This window comes from Mustela erminea, chromosome 3 (assembly GCF_009829155.1).
Source record: "Mustela erminea isolate mMusErm1 chromosome 3, mMusErm1.Pri, whole genome shotgun sequence".
Classification (NCBI taxonomy): domain Eukaryota; kingdom Metazoa; phylum Chordata; class Mammalia; order Carnivora; family Mustelidae; genus Mustela; species Mustela erminea.
The window spans coordinates 82,070,237-82,092,808 of NC_045616.1; the positions used below are offsets into that span (position 1 = coordinate 82,070,237).

At 41.7% G+C, this 22,572-nt stretch overlaps 1 protein-coding gene across 5 annotated transcripts in view; it reads left to right on the plus strand.

The window, feature by feature from the left end:
• The window catches only part of PRELID2 (PRELI domain containing 2), a 64,612-nt gene that overhangs the window by 26,354 nt on the left and 15,686 nt on the right, over positions 1-22,572 (plus strand). For all 5 annotated transcript variants that reach the window (XM_032336300.1, XM_032336299.1, XM_032336301.1 and 2 more), the window contains one exon: positions 7,956-8,061. In XM_032336300.1, the coding sequence (XP_032192191.1) occupies positions 7,956-8,061 (106 nt within the window). The remainder of the gene's footprint in view (positions 1-7,955; positions 8,062-22,572) is intronic.

Here is a 22,572-nt window from a genome sequence, read left to right on the forward strand (position 1 = left end):
TCTGAGGTTGACTGTTTGGATTTATATAGTGGCCCTGTCACTTACTTTTGTGAGGCCTTAGCAAATTTGCCTCTTTGAACCTCATTTTTTTTTTTTATCTGTACAATGGGGTTACTATTACTTCATAAGACTGTTGTGGGAATTAATGGAAATGTATGCATATAAAGGACTTAATGCAATACCATAGTGGGCTACTAAAAAGTGTTATTATATGGGGCACGTGGGTGGCTCAGCCAGTTAAGCATCGACTGTTGATCTCAGCTCAGGTCTGGATCTCAGGGTTGTGAATTCATGCCCTGTGTTGGGTTCCACACAGGATGTGGAGCCTAGTTTAAAGAAAAAAACGTGTTATCAATTGTAATTGATGATCAGTTCTTAAGCCCGCGTTTTAGGAGACTGAGCCACCTTGCCCTGTAATACGTACCTGCGCGAGGCTGTTGGGCTCCTGAGATTCCACCACTTGATAATTCCGTAGTATTATGGAATTCCCTGCTGCAGCTCACGATTAATAATTTAAGACTCTGGTCAATAACCCATTCCTGGGACTTGTTAGAGGAGAGCAGCTCGGAGGGGGAGGGCCCCAGGACTGGGGGCTAGAGAGGCTAGTGGGTGTTCGGTTTCACGTGGCTGTTGTGCAGAGTGTGCGAGTATGACGTGTGATAGCAGGGTGAGGAGGAGGCTGGTAAGATGGGAGGGCTCCAGCGTGCGAAGGGCTTTGAATGCCAGAATGGGTCGGGAGGGATTCATTGCTAAGTGGTTTAGGGTGATTGAGTGTCACCTAGAATTTACTGAGGTGCACAGGTTTGGGAGTTGACCAGAATTGGATTTGTGCTGTGAGCATTTAACTTCCCAGGCACGCTGTTTGTCTTTGTGTGAATGGGAATACTGATGGTGGTGGTAGCAGATGGCATTATTATTAGTGGCAGTAATAGCAGTAGGTTAGTATTATTAACTAACATTACGGAATGCTTACCCAGATGACATTGAGTGCTTTACACATACTACCTTATTCCTCCTGTGGAAAAACCTATGTAATAGGTATTATTAATCCCATTTTACTGAGGAGGCTGAACCTCACATAGCATTAGGTACTTGCCTATGTTGGCAGGTCTCCATTCTGTGTGAATCCAAAAACTACATCCTTAATTATGTTCCCTTTCTCTTTCCCTGTTTTTGTGTGTGTGTGTGTGTGTGTGTGTGTAGGTTAAGATTGCTTAGCACTTATTGAGAACTCTGCCAATTGGATTGGTTCTCTGAGGAAGCATTATGATATGAGTGGGCTTGGTAAGAGGGGGTGGGAGAGTCCCCGTATTCTGGCATGGTGGAATTCATGTAGGAGCCGGAGAGTGTCTCCAGCACTGTTGGGCCCATGGAGCAGGAGCAGGCAATCTGACCTGCAGGCCCTGCCTGTCTTTTGGGCTGTCCCTCTGTGTGGTCACAGGAGAAGGCCAGAATCACCATGATTAGAACTGAGATGTCATCACAACAGGAATATCTGTGGAAACTTTTTCCCCCCTCAAAGACACTTTAATTAAATTCCCATCATGAAAACAATTAGGCAAGATTTGCCATACCTAACCAGTCAATAATTCAAGGCCGGGATCTCATTAAGAGCTTTTGCTTTCCCGGAAACTGCCGTTTTGAGGATTCAGAACTAGTGGCTGCATGATCTGGGAATTAATTTATCCATATATCCCCCGAACTTTTTTATTTTCCCCAATCCGTTAGGAAACACATTTTTAAATGACCCGAAAGTAGGAGACCGGTTGTATAAAGTGGCATTCGCTTTCACAAAGACGTTTCTAGATTTGAGGTGTGCATTCTGTCGTGATTCTGTTGTGGTCTGTGGAATTATGTCTGCCTGCAGACAGAGCGAGAGATGTGACTCTGATACAGGCGCCACACACATCAGGGAGCCTCCTCTCCGACCATAATTTTCCAGATACTGTGGTGACTTATCTTTGAGCCAGGTGAAGGGTGCCCCCTACTGACCTTAGCAGGTAGAAATCTCGAGAGTCAGCGCTCAGTCGCCCTGACCAGGGTACTGAGATGTACTATAAATTCTCTCGTTCTTTTGCTTCCTTCTCTTCTCTCCCTGCTCTCCTTCTCTCCATGCTTTTGTTCCTAATGCGTTACTGATTTTTCTACCATATGCTAGCCATTGCAGTTGGCATTGAAGCAGTAAAGAAAAAAAAAACCACCCAAGTATAACCATTTAGAAAGACAGTTGCCATCAGGTTGAAACTGCACATGTCCTGTGACCCAGACATTCGGCTCATCTGTATGTTAGAGACACTTGCAGACCTGTGTACCTCGATTCCCGGTAACATGTTCATCTTCAGTAGATCGGAGAAATAATTTGGAGTGTTTTCAAGCAAGGGAACACCACGCGCCAGTGAGAACGAACGGACAAGTTACATGCGGTGATACGGATGAATCTCCGATGAGCAATGCAGGTGTATTCTCTGCGGCTTCGTAAGCGGTCCGTGGCAAGATCAGCCGGTGCTTAGGAAACTGATTTGGGCAGCGTGGATTAGGGAGAGCGTACACTGGAGACCAGGATCCCCCATGAGAGGCAGTTGTGGTCCTGGAGAGAGAAAATCGCTGGGCTAACCCCAGGCAGTGGCCATGGCAGTGGCAGGGAAGAGAATGGCGTGGGCTGCTGAGGGGCCGTTGAAAGTAAAATCAACACTATGTACTGACTGGCTGAGTGTTTGGGTGGATTCGGAATGGAATACTATAACCCGTTGCTGCGGTCTCGAGTATCACAGACGAGGAGGATGGCTGTGTCGTTAACTGACATGGGAGCAGGCCTGGGGTTTTGAAGCGGTAGGTAATGAATGTCCATCCACCAAACTGTATGACCCTGGGCAAGTTATTGAACAACTTCTTACCACAATATCCTCATGTGTAAAAAAGAGAAAATGTTTTAAGGGTAACGACCTCAGAAGATCATACGGTGTCTGATACATAATACACACTGTTGAAGAGTAAAAGTGACCCTGGGTATATAACATCATAAACGTGATTGGTCCTTCCTTTAGGCTGCGTAGGGATAAAAGACAGATGTAGGAAAACCGGAATCGTCTTTATGTCTCTTGAGTGAAACATCACACACTTGAAGCTTGGGAGCAGTGGAAAGTCTCAGGACAAAAGGCACAAAAACCAGAGGTTGCACAGTGTGGGAAAAGGGAAATCAAGAGGTGATTTAACGAGATTTAAAGTGAATGATGTCAGAAGTTAGCATGTACCTTTACTGAGAATTGTCCTTGGGATCGCAGAGCCTTTTGAAGAATCACTTTTTATTTATATAGAAATGATCCTCATGTCCTTATTATTATTGGTTTTGGTGATTACTAAGTAATACATATTATAGAAAATTAGTAAAAGGGAGAAGATTAAAAAAAACTGTAATTCTAACATCCAGAGATTCTTTTCATATTTTAGCTCTGTCCATTCGTCTTTCCATCCGTCAGTCCATCTTTTCTTTCGTGCTTTTTTTTTTTAAGAGCTGAAATTAAACTGTATCTTGTGCAACCTGCTGTGTTTTGCCAGGGAACTTAAAAGAAGGCTTATCTAACATGAGGGATTTACTTTGGCTATGTGTAGTAAGAAGAAAATGTCTGATGTGCTTTGTCAATGAATTATTGAGGGAAGGTGCAACATTTTCTTCTCTAGCAGGCTTAAAATATACTAGGATAAACTCATTTCAATGATGGTGAGGGCATGACCCCGCTTTACTGCCCTGTTATTCTCTGATATGTTGACAAGCCAGGAGAGTGCTTTTCTGAGCACTTACATCTCCCAAAAGTAGCAGAAAGAAATATTGGTTAGAATATGATGTAACAGAGACTTTTATTAATCCCTCACCTACACTTGCCTTGAGGACTGAAGAGTTTATCTCTCCCAAGAGTGTAAGACTGTTCAACTTTTCATTTTTAAATATTAAAATCACTGTAAAATTCTACTCTGACTAATCTGGAATAAAGACAGGAAAGATTAGTGTCACTAGGATATAGTTTTACATGAACAAATCATTTTAAATAGGCTTAAATCTAAGAGGTGGAAGCTGCTTTGCCTAGACTGACTATTTGCTTAGACTATTTATGTCAGATTGGCTAGGATAATTCTGCGTGTGTGAGAGAGAGAAGCTTTCCTTTTATGGAATGCACGATCGAAATGTAGAGGTTCCTGCTACTAGAGAATTTGAAGGTCTAATAAGAGTTATGCTAATTATTTTTTACCCAAATCACAGGTTTTTGGATCCATGATTTTCCTCGAGTATCTTTATTGGTGTGAGCAAATGTGTCATTCATATATATATATATATATATATATATATATATGCCCACCCCACACCTCCGCCAAATCCACATACAGGAGACATGGCTCTCGTCTCTTTTCCGTAGAGATGGATGAAGCTAGAAGAAATATTTTCTTTGTTGAATGTTTTTGGTTACAAAGAAATTTACTATTTATGAATTTATTCACATAACAAATGCTTACTGAACTCATTGAGTGTGGGTACTTTGTTGCAAATGGGGGATATAGGAGATGGTCTGAAAGCATTTAAGGGTGGCAATAAGCTGTTTAGTCAGTGGTGCACTGTAATGGTTTGTCCGCACCTGTTACTTGGTGGCCTCAGAAGTGGAGTCCTTGCTGCCTGCAGGATAAAGTCTAAACTCCTCAGCATGAGTAAACCGTTTGCCATCTGGTGGTCTCCATTTGTCCTCCAGTCTCCTCTCCTAATATCTGCTGTGCCCATTTCTGTTCATTCCTATGAACAGAATTTGTTAAGCTCCTTACTAAGTACTGGGCATTTTCAGATAACTTGGGGCCTCTCAGACATTCTCTGTTTCTTTCTGTTCTCTTGCTCGGGTTCTTGTGGTTTTCCTTACTGGAATGCTCTGACTCTGTTTGCTGGTATGACACTCAGCCACTCTGGCCATGAGATTTCTCTGGAAATCTCATTGGAGTTCTCTTATATGTGTTAAATTGCTTTTTCCCTTGCTGCTTTCAAGATATTTTACTTGGGGATGGCTTGATTATAATCTTTTTTTTTTTTTTAAAGAATTTATTTATTTATTTGACAGAGAGAGATCACAAGTAGGCAGAGAGGCAGGCACAGAGAGAGGAGGAAGCAGGCTCCCTGCTGAGCAGAGAGCCCCATGCGGGACTCGATCCCAGGACCCTGGGATCATGACCTGAGCCGAAGGCAGTGGCTTAACCCACTGAGCCACCCAGGTGCCCCTATAATCTGTCTTGATGTAGGTCTCTTTAGATTTTTTTTTTTTTTTTTTTTTTTTGGTATTCATTGAGCTGCTTGAATTTGGATGTCTATTTCCTTTCTCAGATATGGCAAGTTTTCAGTCATTATTTCTTCAAATAGGCTACCTGCCCCGTTCTCTCCTTTGCTTTTGGCATTCCCATAATGTGTATAATTGATCATTTGGTGATGTCCTGTAAGTCCCTTAAGCTATCTCGCTTTTCTTCATTCTTTTTTCTTTTCACTCCCCTTAACTCCATAATTTCACATGACTTGTGTTTAAGTCTTCTGATTCTTCTGCTTGTTCAAGTCTGCTGTTGAATCCCTCTAGGACATTTCTCAGCTCAATTATTTTTACTTCACCTTGTGAATTTGTTTGTTTGCTTTTTAAATGGTTACTGTTTGTTCATAATCTCATTTTGTTAATGCATCATTTTCCTGGTTTGGTTTAGTTGTCTCTCTCTGTTCTCTTTTAGTTTATTGAGGATTTTTTTAAGGTGATTGTTTTGCATTATTTGTCAGATAAGTCATAGATCCATTTCTTTTAGGCTTGGTTTCTAGAGGTGTATTTTGCTCCTTTGAGTGAGCCGTGTTTCTTTGTTTCTTTTTATACTTCACGATCTTTTCTGGAAACTCAAGCATTTGAAAAAACAGCTGCCTTCCCCAGTCTTAATGGACAGGCTTCATTGAGTGGAAGACCTTCACTAATCAGCCCAGATAGAGATTCTGGAGGTCTTTCAGACCCTTTCTAAGGATGATTCTTCTCTAGCTTTGTGTGTGAAATTTTTTTTCTTTCTTTTTTTTTTTAAACATCTTAATTTAATTTTTTTTCAGTGTTCCAAGATTCATTGTTTATGCACCACATCCAGTGCTCCATCCAATCTGTGCTCTCCTTAATACCCACCACCAGGCTCACCCAACCCTCCACCCCCCTCCCCTCCTTCTCTCAGTCCACAGTCTCTCATGCTTCGTCTCCCTCCCAATTCCCCCCAATTCATTTTTCCTCTCCTTCTTCTAGTGTTCTCCATGTTATAGTTAAAGAGGTCTACCCCTGTTCCCCAGTTGCCACGACCTCTTGCTGTGCCTGGTATCTGTCTGGGGCACTGCAGAGTCCGGTGCTCTAAAAGGTCGCCACACTCACCTTTGTTCTCAGCAGCTCCCAAAGTATCCTGCCATTCCTTTCAGCAATCTGAGTCAGCTGAGAGTTGGGCAGCCCCCTTGTAAAGCCAGAATATTGGATATTCCGTTCTTCTGCTTGCCTCCCAAGGGAGAAGCTAGAAGTGGGGAGTTTTTCCTCAGTTGCACAGTGCTTTGCTCTGTGGATGGGAGCTAAGGTGGGTAAATGGAATGAACTTCCTTTCTCACTTTGGTGTGGCTTTTTTGACTTTGTACTCACCTGGCATGCTGCAACTGTGGAGTTCTCCCAAAGGCAAGTTGGTCCATATACTGTTAACTTGGAACCTCCATGGGGTAGTGAGGACCTGGAGTTTTCTCTTCTGCCATCTTTCTGATGTTACTCTCAAGTGTTACCTAATCCATTTTATGAAGTGGAGATAATACTGGTAGACCTTTGTTTTTTAAATAATTTATTTATTTGAGAGAGAGCATGTGAGCAGGGGCAGGGCAGAGGGAGGAGACTCCGCACTGAGCAAGGAACTCGGTGCTGGGCTGAATTCCTGGATGAAGGCAGATGCTTAACTGAGGGAGCCACCCAGGTGCCGGTATTTGTAGAACTTCAAATAGCATAGTGGCACATCTAATCACACCAGCCTCTCCCCTCAAGGATAAAAGAAGTTATTCCAGGCTTCTGTCTTTCCAGTCTGTCTCTACTGCCTGTCTCTCTGTAGTAACAGTGGCTAACATTTAGTAAATACTCATTGTTTCTCAGGAACACTTCATGTTCCCATTATGTGTATTAATTGATTTATTTCTCACAATAGTTAGGATGACACTATGATTATTCTCATTTTGTACATGAGGAAACTGAGTTAAGAGAGTCTTAGTAATCTAATCAAAGTTACACATCCATTAATTATCTCAGATTCAATTTTAAGAGCCATTTTGTTACATGAAATGAATATATATATTCATAATTATATATATAAATGGGAATTGGTTAAGTTTGTTGTGGGTGAAGTAGAATAACATTTTATAGATAGAGTACAGATCTCAACTATCATAATTTTATCATGAGATTATGTCATAGGTATGACTAAAAATCCTATATTCTGCAGTTGCTATAATTAGAATAATGCAGCTATATGTTTTCTTTTTTCCCTGAGCTTTATTGAGCTATAACTGACATATAGTGTAAGTTTAACATATACAACATAATTTTATGTATTTATATTATTGAAAATTTATATTACAAAATGTTTACTGTAATAAAGTTAGTTAACACATTCATCACCTCTCATAGTTAAAAATATTTTTGTGTGTGATATTTAAAACTTAATCTGTAGCAATATGAAAAAATATTCTTTAATTTGAATAAAATAATTGTATATATAAGCTATAAGTCTCTTTTTAACAAAAATTTTGTTGTCATAGGCAATTATTGAATTGTTATGGACATTGTTTTGTGCTGATCATAAGTGATAATTATGCTGTTGGCAATCTCTGTAATTTAAATATGCAAACATAGAATGACATTAAAGATGCACTTTTTTTTTTTTTTTTTTTTTAACAGGACGGAGTTTATTCAGAGAGGCAGGATTTCAATTACAGGGGCTGGCTTTCTCAACTGCATTCTGGAAACTTTTGCCAGCACATTCTTAAGACAGGGTGCCCAGAAGGTAAGCTTGTTTCTGCTTTGAAACAACATTCATTTTAAGAAACCACAGATAACCCAATAACCCATTGGGTTATTTAATAAGGCTCATGAGCATATGTCATGAGAAAAAAAATACAGTTAATAAACAAAAATAAATAGATGTGGAAATAATTATGTTTGCTATTGATTACCTAAATCCAAATCACAGTAAACCTTAAGTGCTGTTTTTGACCCATTAAATTAAAAAATAGCCCAGTGAAGATTATGTAATTATATGGAAAATACATTGAGTCTAAATAAGAGATACAGTCAGAACAAAAAACTATATTTTCACTACATACAGTATGGTGACAACTATTTCCTAAAAAAAGATAATAGTTAATATTTATTGAGCACTTACTATATACCACTTGCTGTAAAAAGAATTTTTAATTTTTCATCTAATTTAATCCCCACAAACCCTTGAAGTAATTCTTTTTACAGGCTCCTCGTGGTCAATTCTTGTGGTTTTCAGACTCCATGCTTGTGGGAGCTAGGCTTCCATGAAGGTGATTCAGAGGCTGCCTTACAGTTCTAAGGTCTATACTGTGTTTTAAGTAGTACTCTTCTATTTTTACATCTTTTTTTTTTTTTTTAAGATTTTATTTATTTATTTGACAGACAGAGATCACAAGGAGGCACAGGGGCAGGCAGAGAGAGAGGGGGGAAGCAGGCTCCATGCTGAGCAGGGAGCCCAATGTGGGGCTCGATCTCAGGACCCTGAGATCATGACCTGAGCTGAAGGCAGAGGCTTAACCTACTGAGCTACCCAGGTGCCCCTGTTTTACAGTTTTTCTAGTCAGAAAAATGGGATTCTGTTTTGTGGGGGAACATAATAGTTAGGCACATTGTGACTCAAAGTTAGTGTTTCCTACCATCAAATTGCAAGTGTTCATTTGTAAAAACCATTCTTGTGGACCATACAAACACAGGTGGTGGATTAGATTTGGCCTGTGGGATCCACAGTTTGCCAACCCCCACTTAAAATGTATAAATATTCTTTGATTAATTCAGGTGGGTCTATGTTCGACCTGTCCATCAGTCTGAACCTATTACTGGTTGTATATATTCTGATCCTGTGAGATGCATAAAGTAGACACTGTTAGTCCCATTATATTGAAGAGAAATGTCTAGAAGGCATAAGTGTACCTAAAATGTGGGTGGCTGCTAGTCTGCCTGCCTTTTTCTAACATATACATGCTGAGCACCTGCTTTGTGTTAGGCACTGTGGTAAGCATAGGCTAAATGGATTTACCCAAGGTCATGGGACTAGCAAAGGGTGGAGTCTGGACTCACATCCCCATCTTTTGCAACAAGTCTTGCTCCTTGCCCCTTTACTGTGCAAGATACGTTCCAATAAATGAAGCAGAATGTTTGCCTCCTTAGCACCATCCTGTGTATTAGATGCATTTATGTTGTGGTCTTACTCCCTCTGTAGTTATTACTACTCTTTGGTTGCAAATAACTGAAACTACTTTAGGCTCATTCACTGAAAGGGTACAAGGGTAGTGAGGCAGGCAGGCCGGCTTCAGAATGGTCTGCCTGGACAGAGTGCTGCCAAGAGCCCATGCTACTCCTTCTTCAGCAGAGAATGCATCTGTTTGATTCTCTTCTCTGCTCCACAGACTGTAGAGTATGACGTGGGCCTCCACCGTCCAGGTGTGCATGGTCTGTAGAGACTGTCTGCTTATTTCATTCATTTCCAAATTCTTTGGAAGGGACTCTTACTGTCCTTTCATAGGTCAAGCATAGCCAGGTGGGTGGAAATCAAGTTTTATGAATAAGGCTTGACTTGGGATGTGAGTGTGTGGGTCAGGGTTGGGATGTCACGTCCCAGGGAAGGGAGGTGGTGGGATGTGCCAGTAGTCCCAAAGGTTTCTGGCGTGGTGTCACAGTAGATTCCGTGTTCTTGATGGCAGAGAGGCGGTTTTATTAATCTTAATCCCAATTCCCCTCAACTCAGAGTAGCTAGGTCAGTGCTCCTACGTTTATGTGGAAATGAGTAGAAAGGAGATAGAATGCCTAGCTCTATCTCAGTTGGTTTCTGATGAATGTGATCTAGAAATCATCAAGTGACTAAGTGAAGAAGCCAACTAATTTTTCTTTTTTCTCACTTTTGCTCAAAAATAAGAATATGTTTTTCCTGCTAGGTTTGCCTTTTCTGACTTTCTTTCTTTCCTTTTTCTTTTTTAAGGAGGCTTAGTTTAATGAGTTAGCTTTTCAATTTTAGGAGCCACTAGTGCTAAATTGTCTTTTACCTTTTATCCAAGTGCTGATGTTTTCCGGTATCAGCCTCACTTCGTGATAAACCTTCACAGCGGAGCCTGCATAAATGGCTTTTTGTGGAAGTTACCATGAGAGTGTTTTAGATGACTTTATTTTCACTTTAGGACTTTATCCTTGAGGCTCTTCAGTGATGGTGAAGGTGGGATCCTGATATCTATTTTTATCCAGAAAAAGCACAGTGAGGCAGTCAAAAAGTTTCTGTCTCTGTTTGTCAGCTAGAAGCTGGCCCTGGATACGGGAACCCAAGGTGAGGTTGCTTGTGTTTCTGTGCCTCCAAACGTGGTGTGATTGCTTTTCTCTCCTCTCTTCACTTGGAGGTGACTTGTCATTTGGGGGCCTTTCTGAGACAAAAGCTGACTTTTCATATATCCCTCGGACCTCACTTTCCTCTTAGAATGAATGGAAGTTTGCGGGCAGTTGAATGACAACTGCCCCCTGTTAGCCAAGTCAACAACTAGGTTTTTGAAATAGAAGCTGTTCTAATGTGTAGCACTAAAGCCCCTTGTGTTTGTAATGAGGCCCAACTCAACGTTATCCTCTGATCCTAAATTTAATTGTCTACAAGGTGGGAATTTAAGGTTTTTAAAAACGATTTTAGTTATTTGAGAGAGTGAGTGAGAGAGCAGGAGCAGGAATAGAGGGAAGGAGAAGCAGGCTCCCCACTGAGCAGGGAGCCCGATATGGGGCTCAGTCCCCAGGATCCTGAGCCGATGACCTGAGCTGGAGGCTGACACTTAACCAACTGAGCCACCCAGGCGTCCCACAAGGTGGGAATTTTAATGCATTCCACAAATATGTGTGAAAACTGTGTTTGAAAGTTTTCAGTTGATTGAAAAACACAGGTTAAATATATATAAGGTGTTCTTCCTGTTTTCAAGAATTAAAAAAAATTAAAGTCACATGCTTTTTCATACTTTGTTTTTATGGTTACATTTTTGTTTCTTTGGTTACATTACATTACATCTCATAGGAACACACAGTAGGTTTTAAACTCAGAAGTTTAGTTCCACAAACACTTTGGGTATCAACTGTGTGCCAGGCACTGGGTGGGATGCTGGAAACATAAATAGGAAGGAGAATTCATGAGAGTGGAATATGTGTCTTATACAGCTTTATTTCACAGGTATCTAAAAGCTTGGGGTGGGCAGCTTGACAGGCAATGAATAAACATCTGATAGTGAGAATTTATTGAGCCCCACTTGGTGCTCGGTGCTTGGCACTATGGACAGTGCTGAGAAGGGTATTAAAATAACAACTGTAGTTAAAAGAGGTTACTAGATGCCAAGCACTATGCATGGCACATATTACCTAAATTACTTTTCTTTCTCTCCCTTTTTTTTTTTTTTTTAAAGATTTATTTATTTGACAGAGAGAGAGAGATCACAGGTAGGCAGAGAGGCAGGCAGAGAGAGAAGGGGCAGTAGGCTTCCTGCTGAGCAGAGAGCCGATGAGGGGCTCTATCCCAGGACCCTGAGATCATGACCTGAGGCCAAAGGCAGAGGCTTAACCCACTGAGCCACCCAGGTGCCCCCTTTCTTTCTTTCATTTCCTTCCTTCCTCATTCTTTCCCTTACTTTCTTTCTCTCTCTCTCTTTTTCAGCTTTATTTACTTTTTTTGGTGGGGAGAGAATGAGTGTGAGCAGGGGGAAGGGGCAGAGGGAGAGAGAGAATCCAGGCAGACTCCCTGCTGAGCCCAATGTGGGGCTCCATCCCAGGACACTGAGATCATGACCTGAGCCAAAATCAAGAGTCAGACGTTTTAACCAACTGAGACACCCAGGCGCCCCTTCCACCCCCAAATTAACTTTTCTAAACTCTGTGACATAGGAACTTTTAGTCCTGTTTTATGCATGAGGAAGCTGAGGTCCCAGGCCATAAAGCAGTTTTCTCACGGTCACAGAATTAGTGGTGAACTTGGGATTTGAACCCTGACCTCACGGGCTGTAGCATGTGCTGTTAATGATTATATCCCACTGCCACATCTACCCACTCTGCCCTTGGGCATCCGCGCGTGTGGTGGCAGATGTGGCGTGCTTGCTAGAGCTAGAGCAAGGTGATGTGGTATTTACAGGAAGGACAGAGGAATGCAGAAGCAAAGAATTCAGTTGCTATGGAAGAACTTGGAATGGCCAGGGGAATGAGGGGCTCTGATGTTGGTAGTTGAAAGGGTTTTGAATGGCTGGAGAGTGTCCTCCCTTCTGGTCAGAGCTCCCTACTTCTCGTTTTACCCAGCTTCTACCTGGTCTAAATTCCAGAGTGCCAGACAGGTTGAAGTTCAGCTGTTAGTTACATCCTTTTTTCTGCTTTCCTATGGACTGTGAGTTTGTTATTGTGCTGTCTTGAAAGTACCTTCATATTACAAAAAGAAATTTCAATGGTATTTTTCACGGACGTAGAATAAACAGTCCTAGAGTCTGTATGGAAGTAGAGAAGACCTCAAACAGCCAAAGCAGTCTTGAGAAAGAAGCTGGAGGCATTGTGCTCCCTGATGTCAAACTATATGACAGAGTTGTAGTCATCAGACCCTTATGGTATTGCCTAAAAACAGACATACAGATCAAAGGGACAAAATAGAGAGCCCAGAAGTCAACCCATGCTTATTTGGTCAATTAATTTATAACAGAATAACCATGAATATACAGTAGGGAAAGGATAGTCTTTTCAACAAATGGTGCTGGGAAAACTGGACCTCTATATGAGAAAGAATGAAACTGAACCACTTCCTTACACCATACACGAAAAACAATAGCAAAACCCCTAAACAAATGTTAAAAAAAAAAATGGGCAGAGGAACCAAGTAGACATTTTTCCAAAGAATGCATACAGATGGCTAACAGGTACAGGAAAAAATGTTGACTATCACAAATTATCAGGGAAATGCAAATCAAAACCACAATGAGATACCATCTCCCGCCTGTCGGAGTAACTGGTGTCAGTAAACAGGAAATAATCAAGAGAACTCTTGTGCTTTGCTGGTGGGAATGTAAGTGGTTTTCCAGCCACTGTGGAAAACCGTATGGAGGTTCCTCAAAAAATTAAAAATAGACCTATCCTATGATCTGGCAGTTCCACTTCTGGGTATTCATCCAAAGGAAGTGAGAACACTACCTCAAAAGATAGATAAACCTCCATGTAATAATGAATTATTTATATTAGCCAAGATACGGAAACAACTTAAATATCCACTGACAGATAGTATGAGTACATACAAATACCGAATCATCACATGGTAGACCTGAGACTAATATAATGTGTGTACCAGGTGCATTTCAATAGAAGAAAACACACCCGTGAAGGTGATGTGGGGAATGGTGTGGTTGGTGACAGAAGAGACGAGGCAAAAATGTCACCTGTCAGTTGGAAAGTTCAGGGAATCTTGGATTCTCAGGGTGGAAGGACCTTCGCTTCCTGAGCTGCTAATCAATTCCAGATTCAAGCACAGCACAGATACTTTCTGGCTTAGACTCCTGGGGGCATGATGGAGTACGAGCTGTTGAGTACATGCGATGGTCTGCGAGTTTGGGAAGTGGGGCCTTAGAGAAGAGGAAGCATGAGTTTTCCAGATGTTATTTGACTTGCCAAAATCATAGATCTAGAAGTAGAGGTAAACCTACAGTAAATATTTCCTGGTTCCCCCCACTCTAAATATTAAAAACTATATTAAAGATTTTTTGTTGTGATAAAGTTATATGTTACATAAAATTTACCAGTTTGACTATTTTTAAATGCACAGTTTACGGTCATTAAGTGTATTCCGTGTTGTGCAGCTGTCAGCACCATCCAAATCCAGAACTTTTTCACCTTCCTAAGAATAGCTCAGTAGCTAAAATGTTAACTCCCCATTCCTTGCTTCTCCCTACTCCCAGCAACCGCCCTTTTATTTTTGTCTCTATGGATTGGACTTCTTGAGGTAGTCCATGTAAGTGGAATCGTACAATATTTGTGCTTTTTGTTTCACCTAGCATAATGTTTTCAAGGTTTATCGATGTCATGGTGTGTGTCAGTATTTCTTTTTAAGGCTGAGTGTTGTTCCATTATGTATTTGTACCACATCTTATTTATATTCATCTGTCAGTGGACACTTGGGTTTCTTCCACCTTTTGGCTATTGTGAGTAATGCTGCCATGAATATGGGTCTATAAATATCTGTTCAAGTCTTTGCTCTCAATTCTTTTTCTGGATTCTGTGGTAATTCTGTTTAAATTTTTGAGGAACTGCTTAAAAGTTTGTTTTTGAGATAGCTAGCTATCTTTGTCCATGGCAGCAATGGACTGTATACCATTACTCTGTATTTTTCTCAAGTCCGTCCAGAAGAGCGGTGCTATATATACTCTACTGTTGGCTGGTGACACCAGTGAGCATGCCATATGGTGCTCTCCTCAGTCTGAGAGGCATTCGGTTGTCTCTTGACTCCACCATAGTCTCTGTCCCTGTCGTAATTTCGGGTTCTCGGGAACAGTTTTGATCCATGACGGGTTGGAACTGTTGAAAAGTGCCATAGAAAAAGTAGCACACTGGATACTACTTAAATACATATTTTAACTTGCCCTGAAGCAAGCAAGCACATTCAAAAAACAGATCCAGGGGCGCCTGGGTGGCTCAGTGGGTTAAGCCGCTGCCTTCGGCTCAGGTCATGATCTCAGGGTCCTGGGATCGAGTCCCGCATCGGGCTCTCTGCTCAGCGGGGAGCCTGCTTCCTCCTCTCTCTCTCTGCCTGCCTCTCTGCCTACTTGTGACCTCTCTCTGTCAAATAAATAAGTAAAATCTTTAAAAAAAAAAAAAAAAAAAAAAACAGATCCAGAAAACAGAGAAAAAGAAAGTAGAGGTTGAGGGAAGTCTGAGACGCATGAAAGGCATCATACACATTTCTGGAGCCTAGGGGGAATGGCTAACAGCTGTGAAGCAGGGCTGGTGGAGCCCAAGCCAGTCAGGTCCACCTCAGGGATCCTAGAAGAAGGACACAACAGAGAGATCAGGATATTCCATGGGTACGTGCAGCTCTGCAGTTGTCTCTAGTTCTGCGAAGGTAGCCTTTGGGTCTTCATCTTCAACCTTTTCTTCATTATCATCCACCCATAACCAGTGAATCTTTTTAGACTTTTTTTTTTCTTGTTTGTCCCCTCCCCATGAAATATAATGCCATGGGTATATGATTATCTGCTTATACATAACATTATGATTTGGTGTTATACATAAAAAGTGTAAGGTATTTTTCACTCCTCCAAATAAATTGCCACCTTGTTTTGATACGGTTCCCACTGAGACAGCGTGCTTCATACACACTGGTTGTAACTGTCTCCGAATCTCCCAGTCTCCAATCTCCCGGCCCCCAACCTGCAAAATTCCAAACCAAAAGCAAAAGAACTTTTTAGTGATCTCCCAAGTGGTTCTTGCATATTTCCAGTTTTCTTCTTCTGGGCGAGGCTTAGGAGATAATATGGGTGATAACACTCTTGTCTGCAAGTGTGCTTTTTTAGCTCCATTGTCTCTGTGTTTGGAGACACTGCAAAAGCTATGGAAATGCAGAGCTCTCATGATGTACTCAGGTAGAGATTTTTTCTTTCTTTCTTTTTTCCTTTTTTTAAGATTGTGAAATACATTTTCAATGAGTAATAAAATAATTTGTTATCCTAGCCACTCTCCTGGCAAGGCCCCATTATTCTTCCCATCATTATTCTTGTGTTGATCGGGAGGCTGAAGTGGAGAGAGGCTGAATTCAACAGCACATGAAATATTTGTCACTGAAACAATGTGGGCAAGTCAGACAGTTTGAATATCAGTTTAAAGAAGATCTGGCCTACACATGCTTCAGCTAAAGATATCTGAACATGCTGTTTCCTTAGGGGGGTTATAAAAACCCATTTTAATAGTGGAATATAATTCCCTGAGACAGAAGATGCTATTCTTGTGTACATGCCAGTATATATAAGTATGTGTGTGTGTGTGTTTGTATATGTATACACACACACTGTACACAACACACACACACGCACACATGTACACGTACCCTGAGACACAGTGTTTGTAGTAGTCCAAATGGGCATTTGAAAAACCTGGCTACTGTTTGGTTGCCTCATTTCTGTACTCTGTTAGTCATCTGTGGCAGGATAACACATTATCCTGGCGCCCCACAGCTTACAACAACACGCACTTACTGTCTTTTGGGTTCTGTGGGTCTGGAGTCTAAGCATGGCTTAGTCGGGTCTTCTGCTTCATGGTCTTACAGAGATGTAATCAAGGTGTTGGCTGGGGCTGTGATCTCATTGGAAGGCTTTGTGGGGAAGGTTCAGTTCCAGATGCATTCACATCGTTGCTGGTAGGAGTCTACATGCCGCCCTTGGCTCCTTGCCGTATGGGGCTCTCACAACATGGCAGCAGGCAAGAGAGGGGGCAGGGGATTGCTAGCCAGGGAAAGGCCATAGTTTTTGTTACCTAATCATAGAAGTGAAGTCCATTTCTTTTTTTGTATTGTGTGTGTTAGATGTAGCCCATCCTCGAGGGGGTTACGCCAGGGCATAAATTTACACCAAGAGGCGGGAATCACTAGGAGCAATGTCAGCACTGCCTACCATTCTGACCTCAGCTGATTGGTATGCCAAGTCGCACATACAACTGTTAAATCCCTTTTGACACCTGTTGGGAATTGATGATAATTAGAAGTTGTTAAGGGTCAGCTGCACCCTCACAACCTTACTACCAGCTTATAAAAAAGTTCTGCAACGCATGCAGACGTTTTGTTAACCCTTTGTTTATAAGTAGGCACAAAATAGTTCACCTGTTTTATCAGTTTGATTAAATCTCTGTCCTTTCGGGTGCTCTGACCATGAATTACATAAGCAGCTAGCTCACTGAAAACAGCTGACACTTCCAAAGGCCGGATTCAGCTGTTTTAAAGATAGCCTCAGGCAGCCAGATCTTCTGATCCAGTGGGCAGTCATAGGACCTATGCATAAACATAGGACCATAGGCATAAACTTTGGGTGCCATCCCTAAAGTTAGCTGGTGTAGGGCTTGCTGGATAGAATCTTAAGAGCTTCATTGTGCAAGGATGGGTCTGTCTCTGGTATTTTGAGCTGATTCCTGTATCTTAAGTTCCACTAATGAAATTAAGGTGAGTCCATGTGGCACACTCACTAGGAAGTCACTAGCTTTACCAGTGAAAATTCACAGTTTTAACAATCCTTATTCCAATTATCAAAGCCCCTGCTGTATTCAAGGATAGAGGTAACTGAAGTTTCTGGAGAGTAGGTTTGCTGATTAGAATGCTCATAGTCCGACACATAGAGCTTGCACCTGCATCAGGACAACTGACACAGGCACCTGGATAAGATACTGTATGTGCTCACATATTTTGAAGCAAATTACAGATATCCTAATAATCATACCAGATACCAATTCCTGAACCTAGTATATTCTGCCTTTAGAAAGATCATTCAGCTTGAAACAAGGTTTTGGCTGGCTGTGTGTTTAACACGGGATTGAATATGAAGCTTAAGAGAAGTCGTCTTTGGTCCATGCTCCGGTTTTTTACTTCCTACACATCGCATTTCACATCTTGGACCCTGAATTTTCTCATCTCCAAAACAGAGTGATAGTGGTCGTACTTCATAGGGCTATTTTATTTTTATTTATTTATTTATTTATTAAAGATTTTATTTATTTATTTGCCAGAGATCACAAGTAGGCACAGAGGCAGGCAGAGAGAAGGGGGTGGGGAAGCAGGCTCCTCGCTGTGCAGATTGCCCGATTCGGGGCTCGATCCCAGGACACTGGGATCATGACTCGAGCTGAAGGCAGAGGCTTTAACCCACTGAACCACCCAGGCGCCCACATAGGGTTATTTTAAAGATTAAGTGAGGGTACATATGTGAAATATGGCTGGCACATAGAGAAGCTTCAAGAATTATTAGCATTAAGAGCAGTTCTCTGATAAGAAAGTTACTTTTATATGTAAGTACCTCTTAAATGTTTATCTGGACAAAAATTTTAGATTGCAGCAGTTTATTTTTATTTTTTTTTTTAAGATTTTATTTATTTACTTGACAGACAAGAGATCACAAGTAGGCAGAGAGAGAGCAAGGAGGAAGTGGACTCCCCGCTTAACTGAGAGCCCAATGTGGGACTCTGATCCCAGGACCCTGGGATCATGTTCTGAGCCGAAGGCAGAGGCTTTAACCCACTGAGCCACCCAGGTGCCCAGTTTATGGTGTTTTAAACATTATTTATCATTTGTTTAAATCTTTAATTTTAATATTTATTGTGTCCACATTTAACATTTTGATTTAGTTCCTTCTGTGTGTCTTTGTGTATGTTGGCATATGTATGTATGTATGGTACTCTTTTGGAAGACAAAATTGGGATTATTCTGTTTATTTAGCCCATCTTTTTCATTTATGGATACACTGGTAACATTTTCCTCGAAAACATGAGTTTTGCTGCCTTCATAGTATTCCAATGGCAGAATTGCTGCTGTTGTTGGTTCCTATTTTTTCACCATTATAGATAATATTGTGGTAGATCCATAAATACACATACTTGTGTATATTTCTCTTAAAGAGGGTGCACATTTTTAAGGCCTTTGATGCAAATCACTGGATTTCTTTACAAAAGAATTTTTGCCAGTTTGTAGCTTCCATCAGAAGCCAACTGGGTATTACCAGTTTTCTTGCTGTGTGACTTGAATGAAGGACCTAACCTCTTAGAATTTCCTTTGTCATGAGGAAAGCAGGGTTCGTTATTCTACCCTTGTAGGATTCTTGCGAAGAGGAAATGAAGTTGTTAGCTCCAGTCTTCTGATTCTTCTACAGAGACATTGAAAGTTAATGCTTTTGTTGTTAACTAATTGTTTGACCTCAGTCCTCCTCCAAGCTGATGGTGTTATCTCGGACTGGTTGTCCTGAGCTGCTCAGTTCCTCATCTGTGAAATAAATGCCCAGTAGACACACACGCAGGGCAGTCACAACCCTAAAAAAGAGTGGACATTCAAAACCCAGTAATAGAGGAAGACAGCAAATAAAAATGTCATTCAGAAGAATAAATGAAAGTCACAACAAGTATGACATACGAACATCAGTGTAATAATCTGATGGCATGTTGGATACTTATATTTTCTTGGTTATGTGAATCTTTTCAAGACTTTTTACATCACTTGAACCACTTCAAAGAACTGATGAATTATTTTCTGTCCTTACTTCCACAGGGTTTATTTCCTTGCTCTCAATTTACCTCTGTTGATAATACTTTTTAATCCCACTCTTGAGTGCTCAAATAGATTGATTTATTCCCTTTTTATTCATTAGATGCTGTGAGACTATTACCAGGAGTTCTGATTTTTAACAGCTTATTGCTAGATCAGTTGAATGATAGTAACAGCCCTCTGCTTACCTGTCCCCTCCCTGTCAACTCAGCTTGTACTCCTAGCTCTGTAGAGTTTTAGTCCCGAGCAAGGTAGCCTTTGTAGTGAAAACCTCTAGGTGAAAATGAGTATGCTGTGAGTGGTTAACAGTCTTTGGTCCTTTCCCTGGGTTTAAGTCAATGCCTTTACCTTGACTGTGAGACTCGAGGATCCAGAATTCCTTGATGGCTCAATTGAATTCATCAGGGTGGTAATAGACTGCTCATTGGTAAAGCTTTGGGGGAAACCTTGCAACCACCCAGCTGCAGCTGTGGGGCATTGCCTTCTATGAAACTCCATGAACCTGAGAGATTCGGTTTTTAGGTGAAATGGCAGAAAGTGGTTTCTTGAGCTCCAGATGTGTCATTGGCATTGTTTGCATAGCCTGTGTACATCATACAGCATTTAATGCAGGCGCCGAGAATCAGGAAATCCAGGTGGTGACCCTGCCTTGGCCACACTCAGTGCTTGGATTGGAGCTCTGAACTGCAGGGATTGAACTAGGAGAGTTGATTTTAATTCCGACAGGATAACGATTTTGTTGTTGTTGTTTGGAGCTGTTCCTCCTTTCCTTCAGTGTGTAAATACCAAGATTTGAATTTTTTTTCTAACAGATAGTTTTTAAGCCTGCCTAAACATTCAGGAGTTTAAGCTAAGTGGGAATCAGGACTGTCAGAGATAATTCATGTAACAAGTAGGTAGTCAAGGGTTGAGGTGTTGGTGATGAGATACTTAAAAATAATAAACATGCTTGCATAAAATACTAGTTAGCAAGGTGATAAGCATTTGGTAGGGAAGTTACAGTTTCACTTGATAGTCCTACTCAGATGAGCTAAATAAAGTGCTTATTACAAAGATCTGTGGGTGTTGTAGGGGTCTTTGAGCTATGGGTACCCCATTATAGATATGTTGCCTTATTTTTAATCATGCTTTCTGAAAGCACAGACTGTTCTGGAAATTTGGAGAAAACTGGATACAATATTATTATTAACTATAATCTATTGAGTATTTACCATGAGCCAAACACTGCACCATTTTATAAGCAGTGGGTTCTCCCAATGATTCTGAGGGAAAGAGAGAGACTATTCTACTGCTCCCTTTTGCAGATGAGGGAGTGGTGGCACTAAGGTTGTTTTACTTGCACGGGGTCATCAGCCAGCAGGTGGCAGAGCTAGAATTCCAGGGGGTCTGACATCAGAGCCCATCCTCTTCACTGCTATACTCTTTGACTCCCTGACCTGGAGGGCAGAATCCTTTCCCCCAAAAAGCTTGGCTGAGGAGACAGGACAAATGCATGATGGGTCTCCATCAGCATGGGGTATGACCTTGGAGTCTGATGACCTTGAAGTCAACACTTGTCAAACTACAGGGAAAATGTCATTGTCTCATAACACTTACTGTGATACTTGCTTTCCTAATGTTTCTTCACTCTCACTCCCACCCAGGAGTCTCTGGAGATGTGGGAGCCATGTTCTCCCTACTGTTCCAGATGGAATTTGCATTTGGAATTTGGTAGAAGCAGGCAGGGAGCCTGCTTCTCTCTCCACCTCTGCCTGCTTGTGCTGGAGCGCACTCTCTCTCCGATAAATAAATAAAATCGTAAAAAAAAAAAAAAATCCTCTCTTTCTCCACCTCCCACTCTGCCCCTCCCTCCCCCCTCACTCTCTCAAGGGGAGAGGAAGGAAGGGGAGAAATCCCAGGCAGCAAGGGGGGGTTCTAAAGAAATGGAACCCCCCCTTACTTCTCTGAGCTGACTTTTCCACTCTCTTGTGCTAAATTCAAAAGCAAAGACAATGAGAACATAGGTATTTGTGGCCACTGTAAATCTTCACACACCTCATAGAAACCCAAGGCAGACACAGAATTGAAAACTGAAACGGCTCTGGCCGGGTGGCATTGAAATATTGGAAAAATTGGGGCTGTGCCTGCAGATTGTGTGGATTAGATGTATTTGAGGCACAGAGTTTTTGTGGATCAAATCTGTTGTCGGACTGGACTTGAATTCAGCTGGGTTCTTTGTGCTAAATTAAGATTCTTAGTTTAACCAACAAGGCCAAGAAAATGTCATTGAGGCTTTTCAGATCAGGAATTAATACAGAACTCTGGGTAGAGCAACTTGAATTGCAAAGGTAATTTAATTTCTTAAAGGTACATCCAATAGTTAAACTTCAGTTGTGTGCTTAAGCCCTGCAGCATACTAATTAAATGCTCTGTGGGTTCTCTGGGGGTGTCCAGCTGTTCCCCTTGATCATTCTTTCTCCTCTGTAGGTGGTGATTTCTTACCCTGTCTCCCCACTCTGTGGGATAATTTTATCTCTTGCTGAATGACCCCTTTGGTTTGTGCCCACCCTTTGTGAGACTTGTGGTACCAGGCGGAGCCCAGCAGGGGAGGGGCACAAGGCTAGAGTGCCTGCCGGGTAAGGAGGAAAGAAGCCTGTGGCTTGTGAACCATTTGTTGGAGTGATATTTCTTTGTCACTTTCCATTTCTTTAGAACCCCCCCTTGCTGCCTGGGATTTGTCCCCTTCCTTCCTCTCCCCTTGAGAGAGTGAGGGGGGAGGGAGGGGCAGAGTGGGAGGTGGAGAAAGAGAGGATTTTTTTTTTTTTTTTACGATTTTATTTATTTATCGGAGAGAGAGTGCGCTCCAGCACAAGCAGGCAGAGGTGGAGAGAGAAGCAGGCTCCCTGCCGAGCAAGGAGCCGGATTGCGGATTGCGGGACGCGATCCCAGGACCCTGGAATCATGACCTGAGCCCAAGATGGTGGCTTAACCGACTGAGCCACCCAGGCATCCCGAGGGAGAGGATCTTAAGCA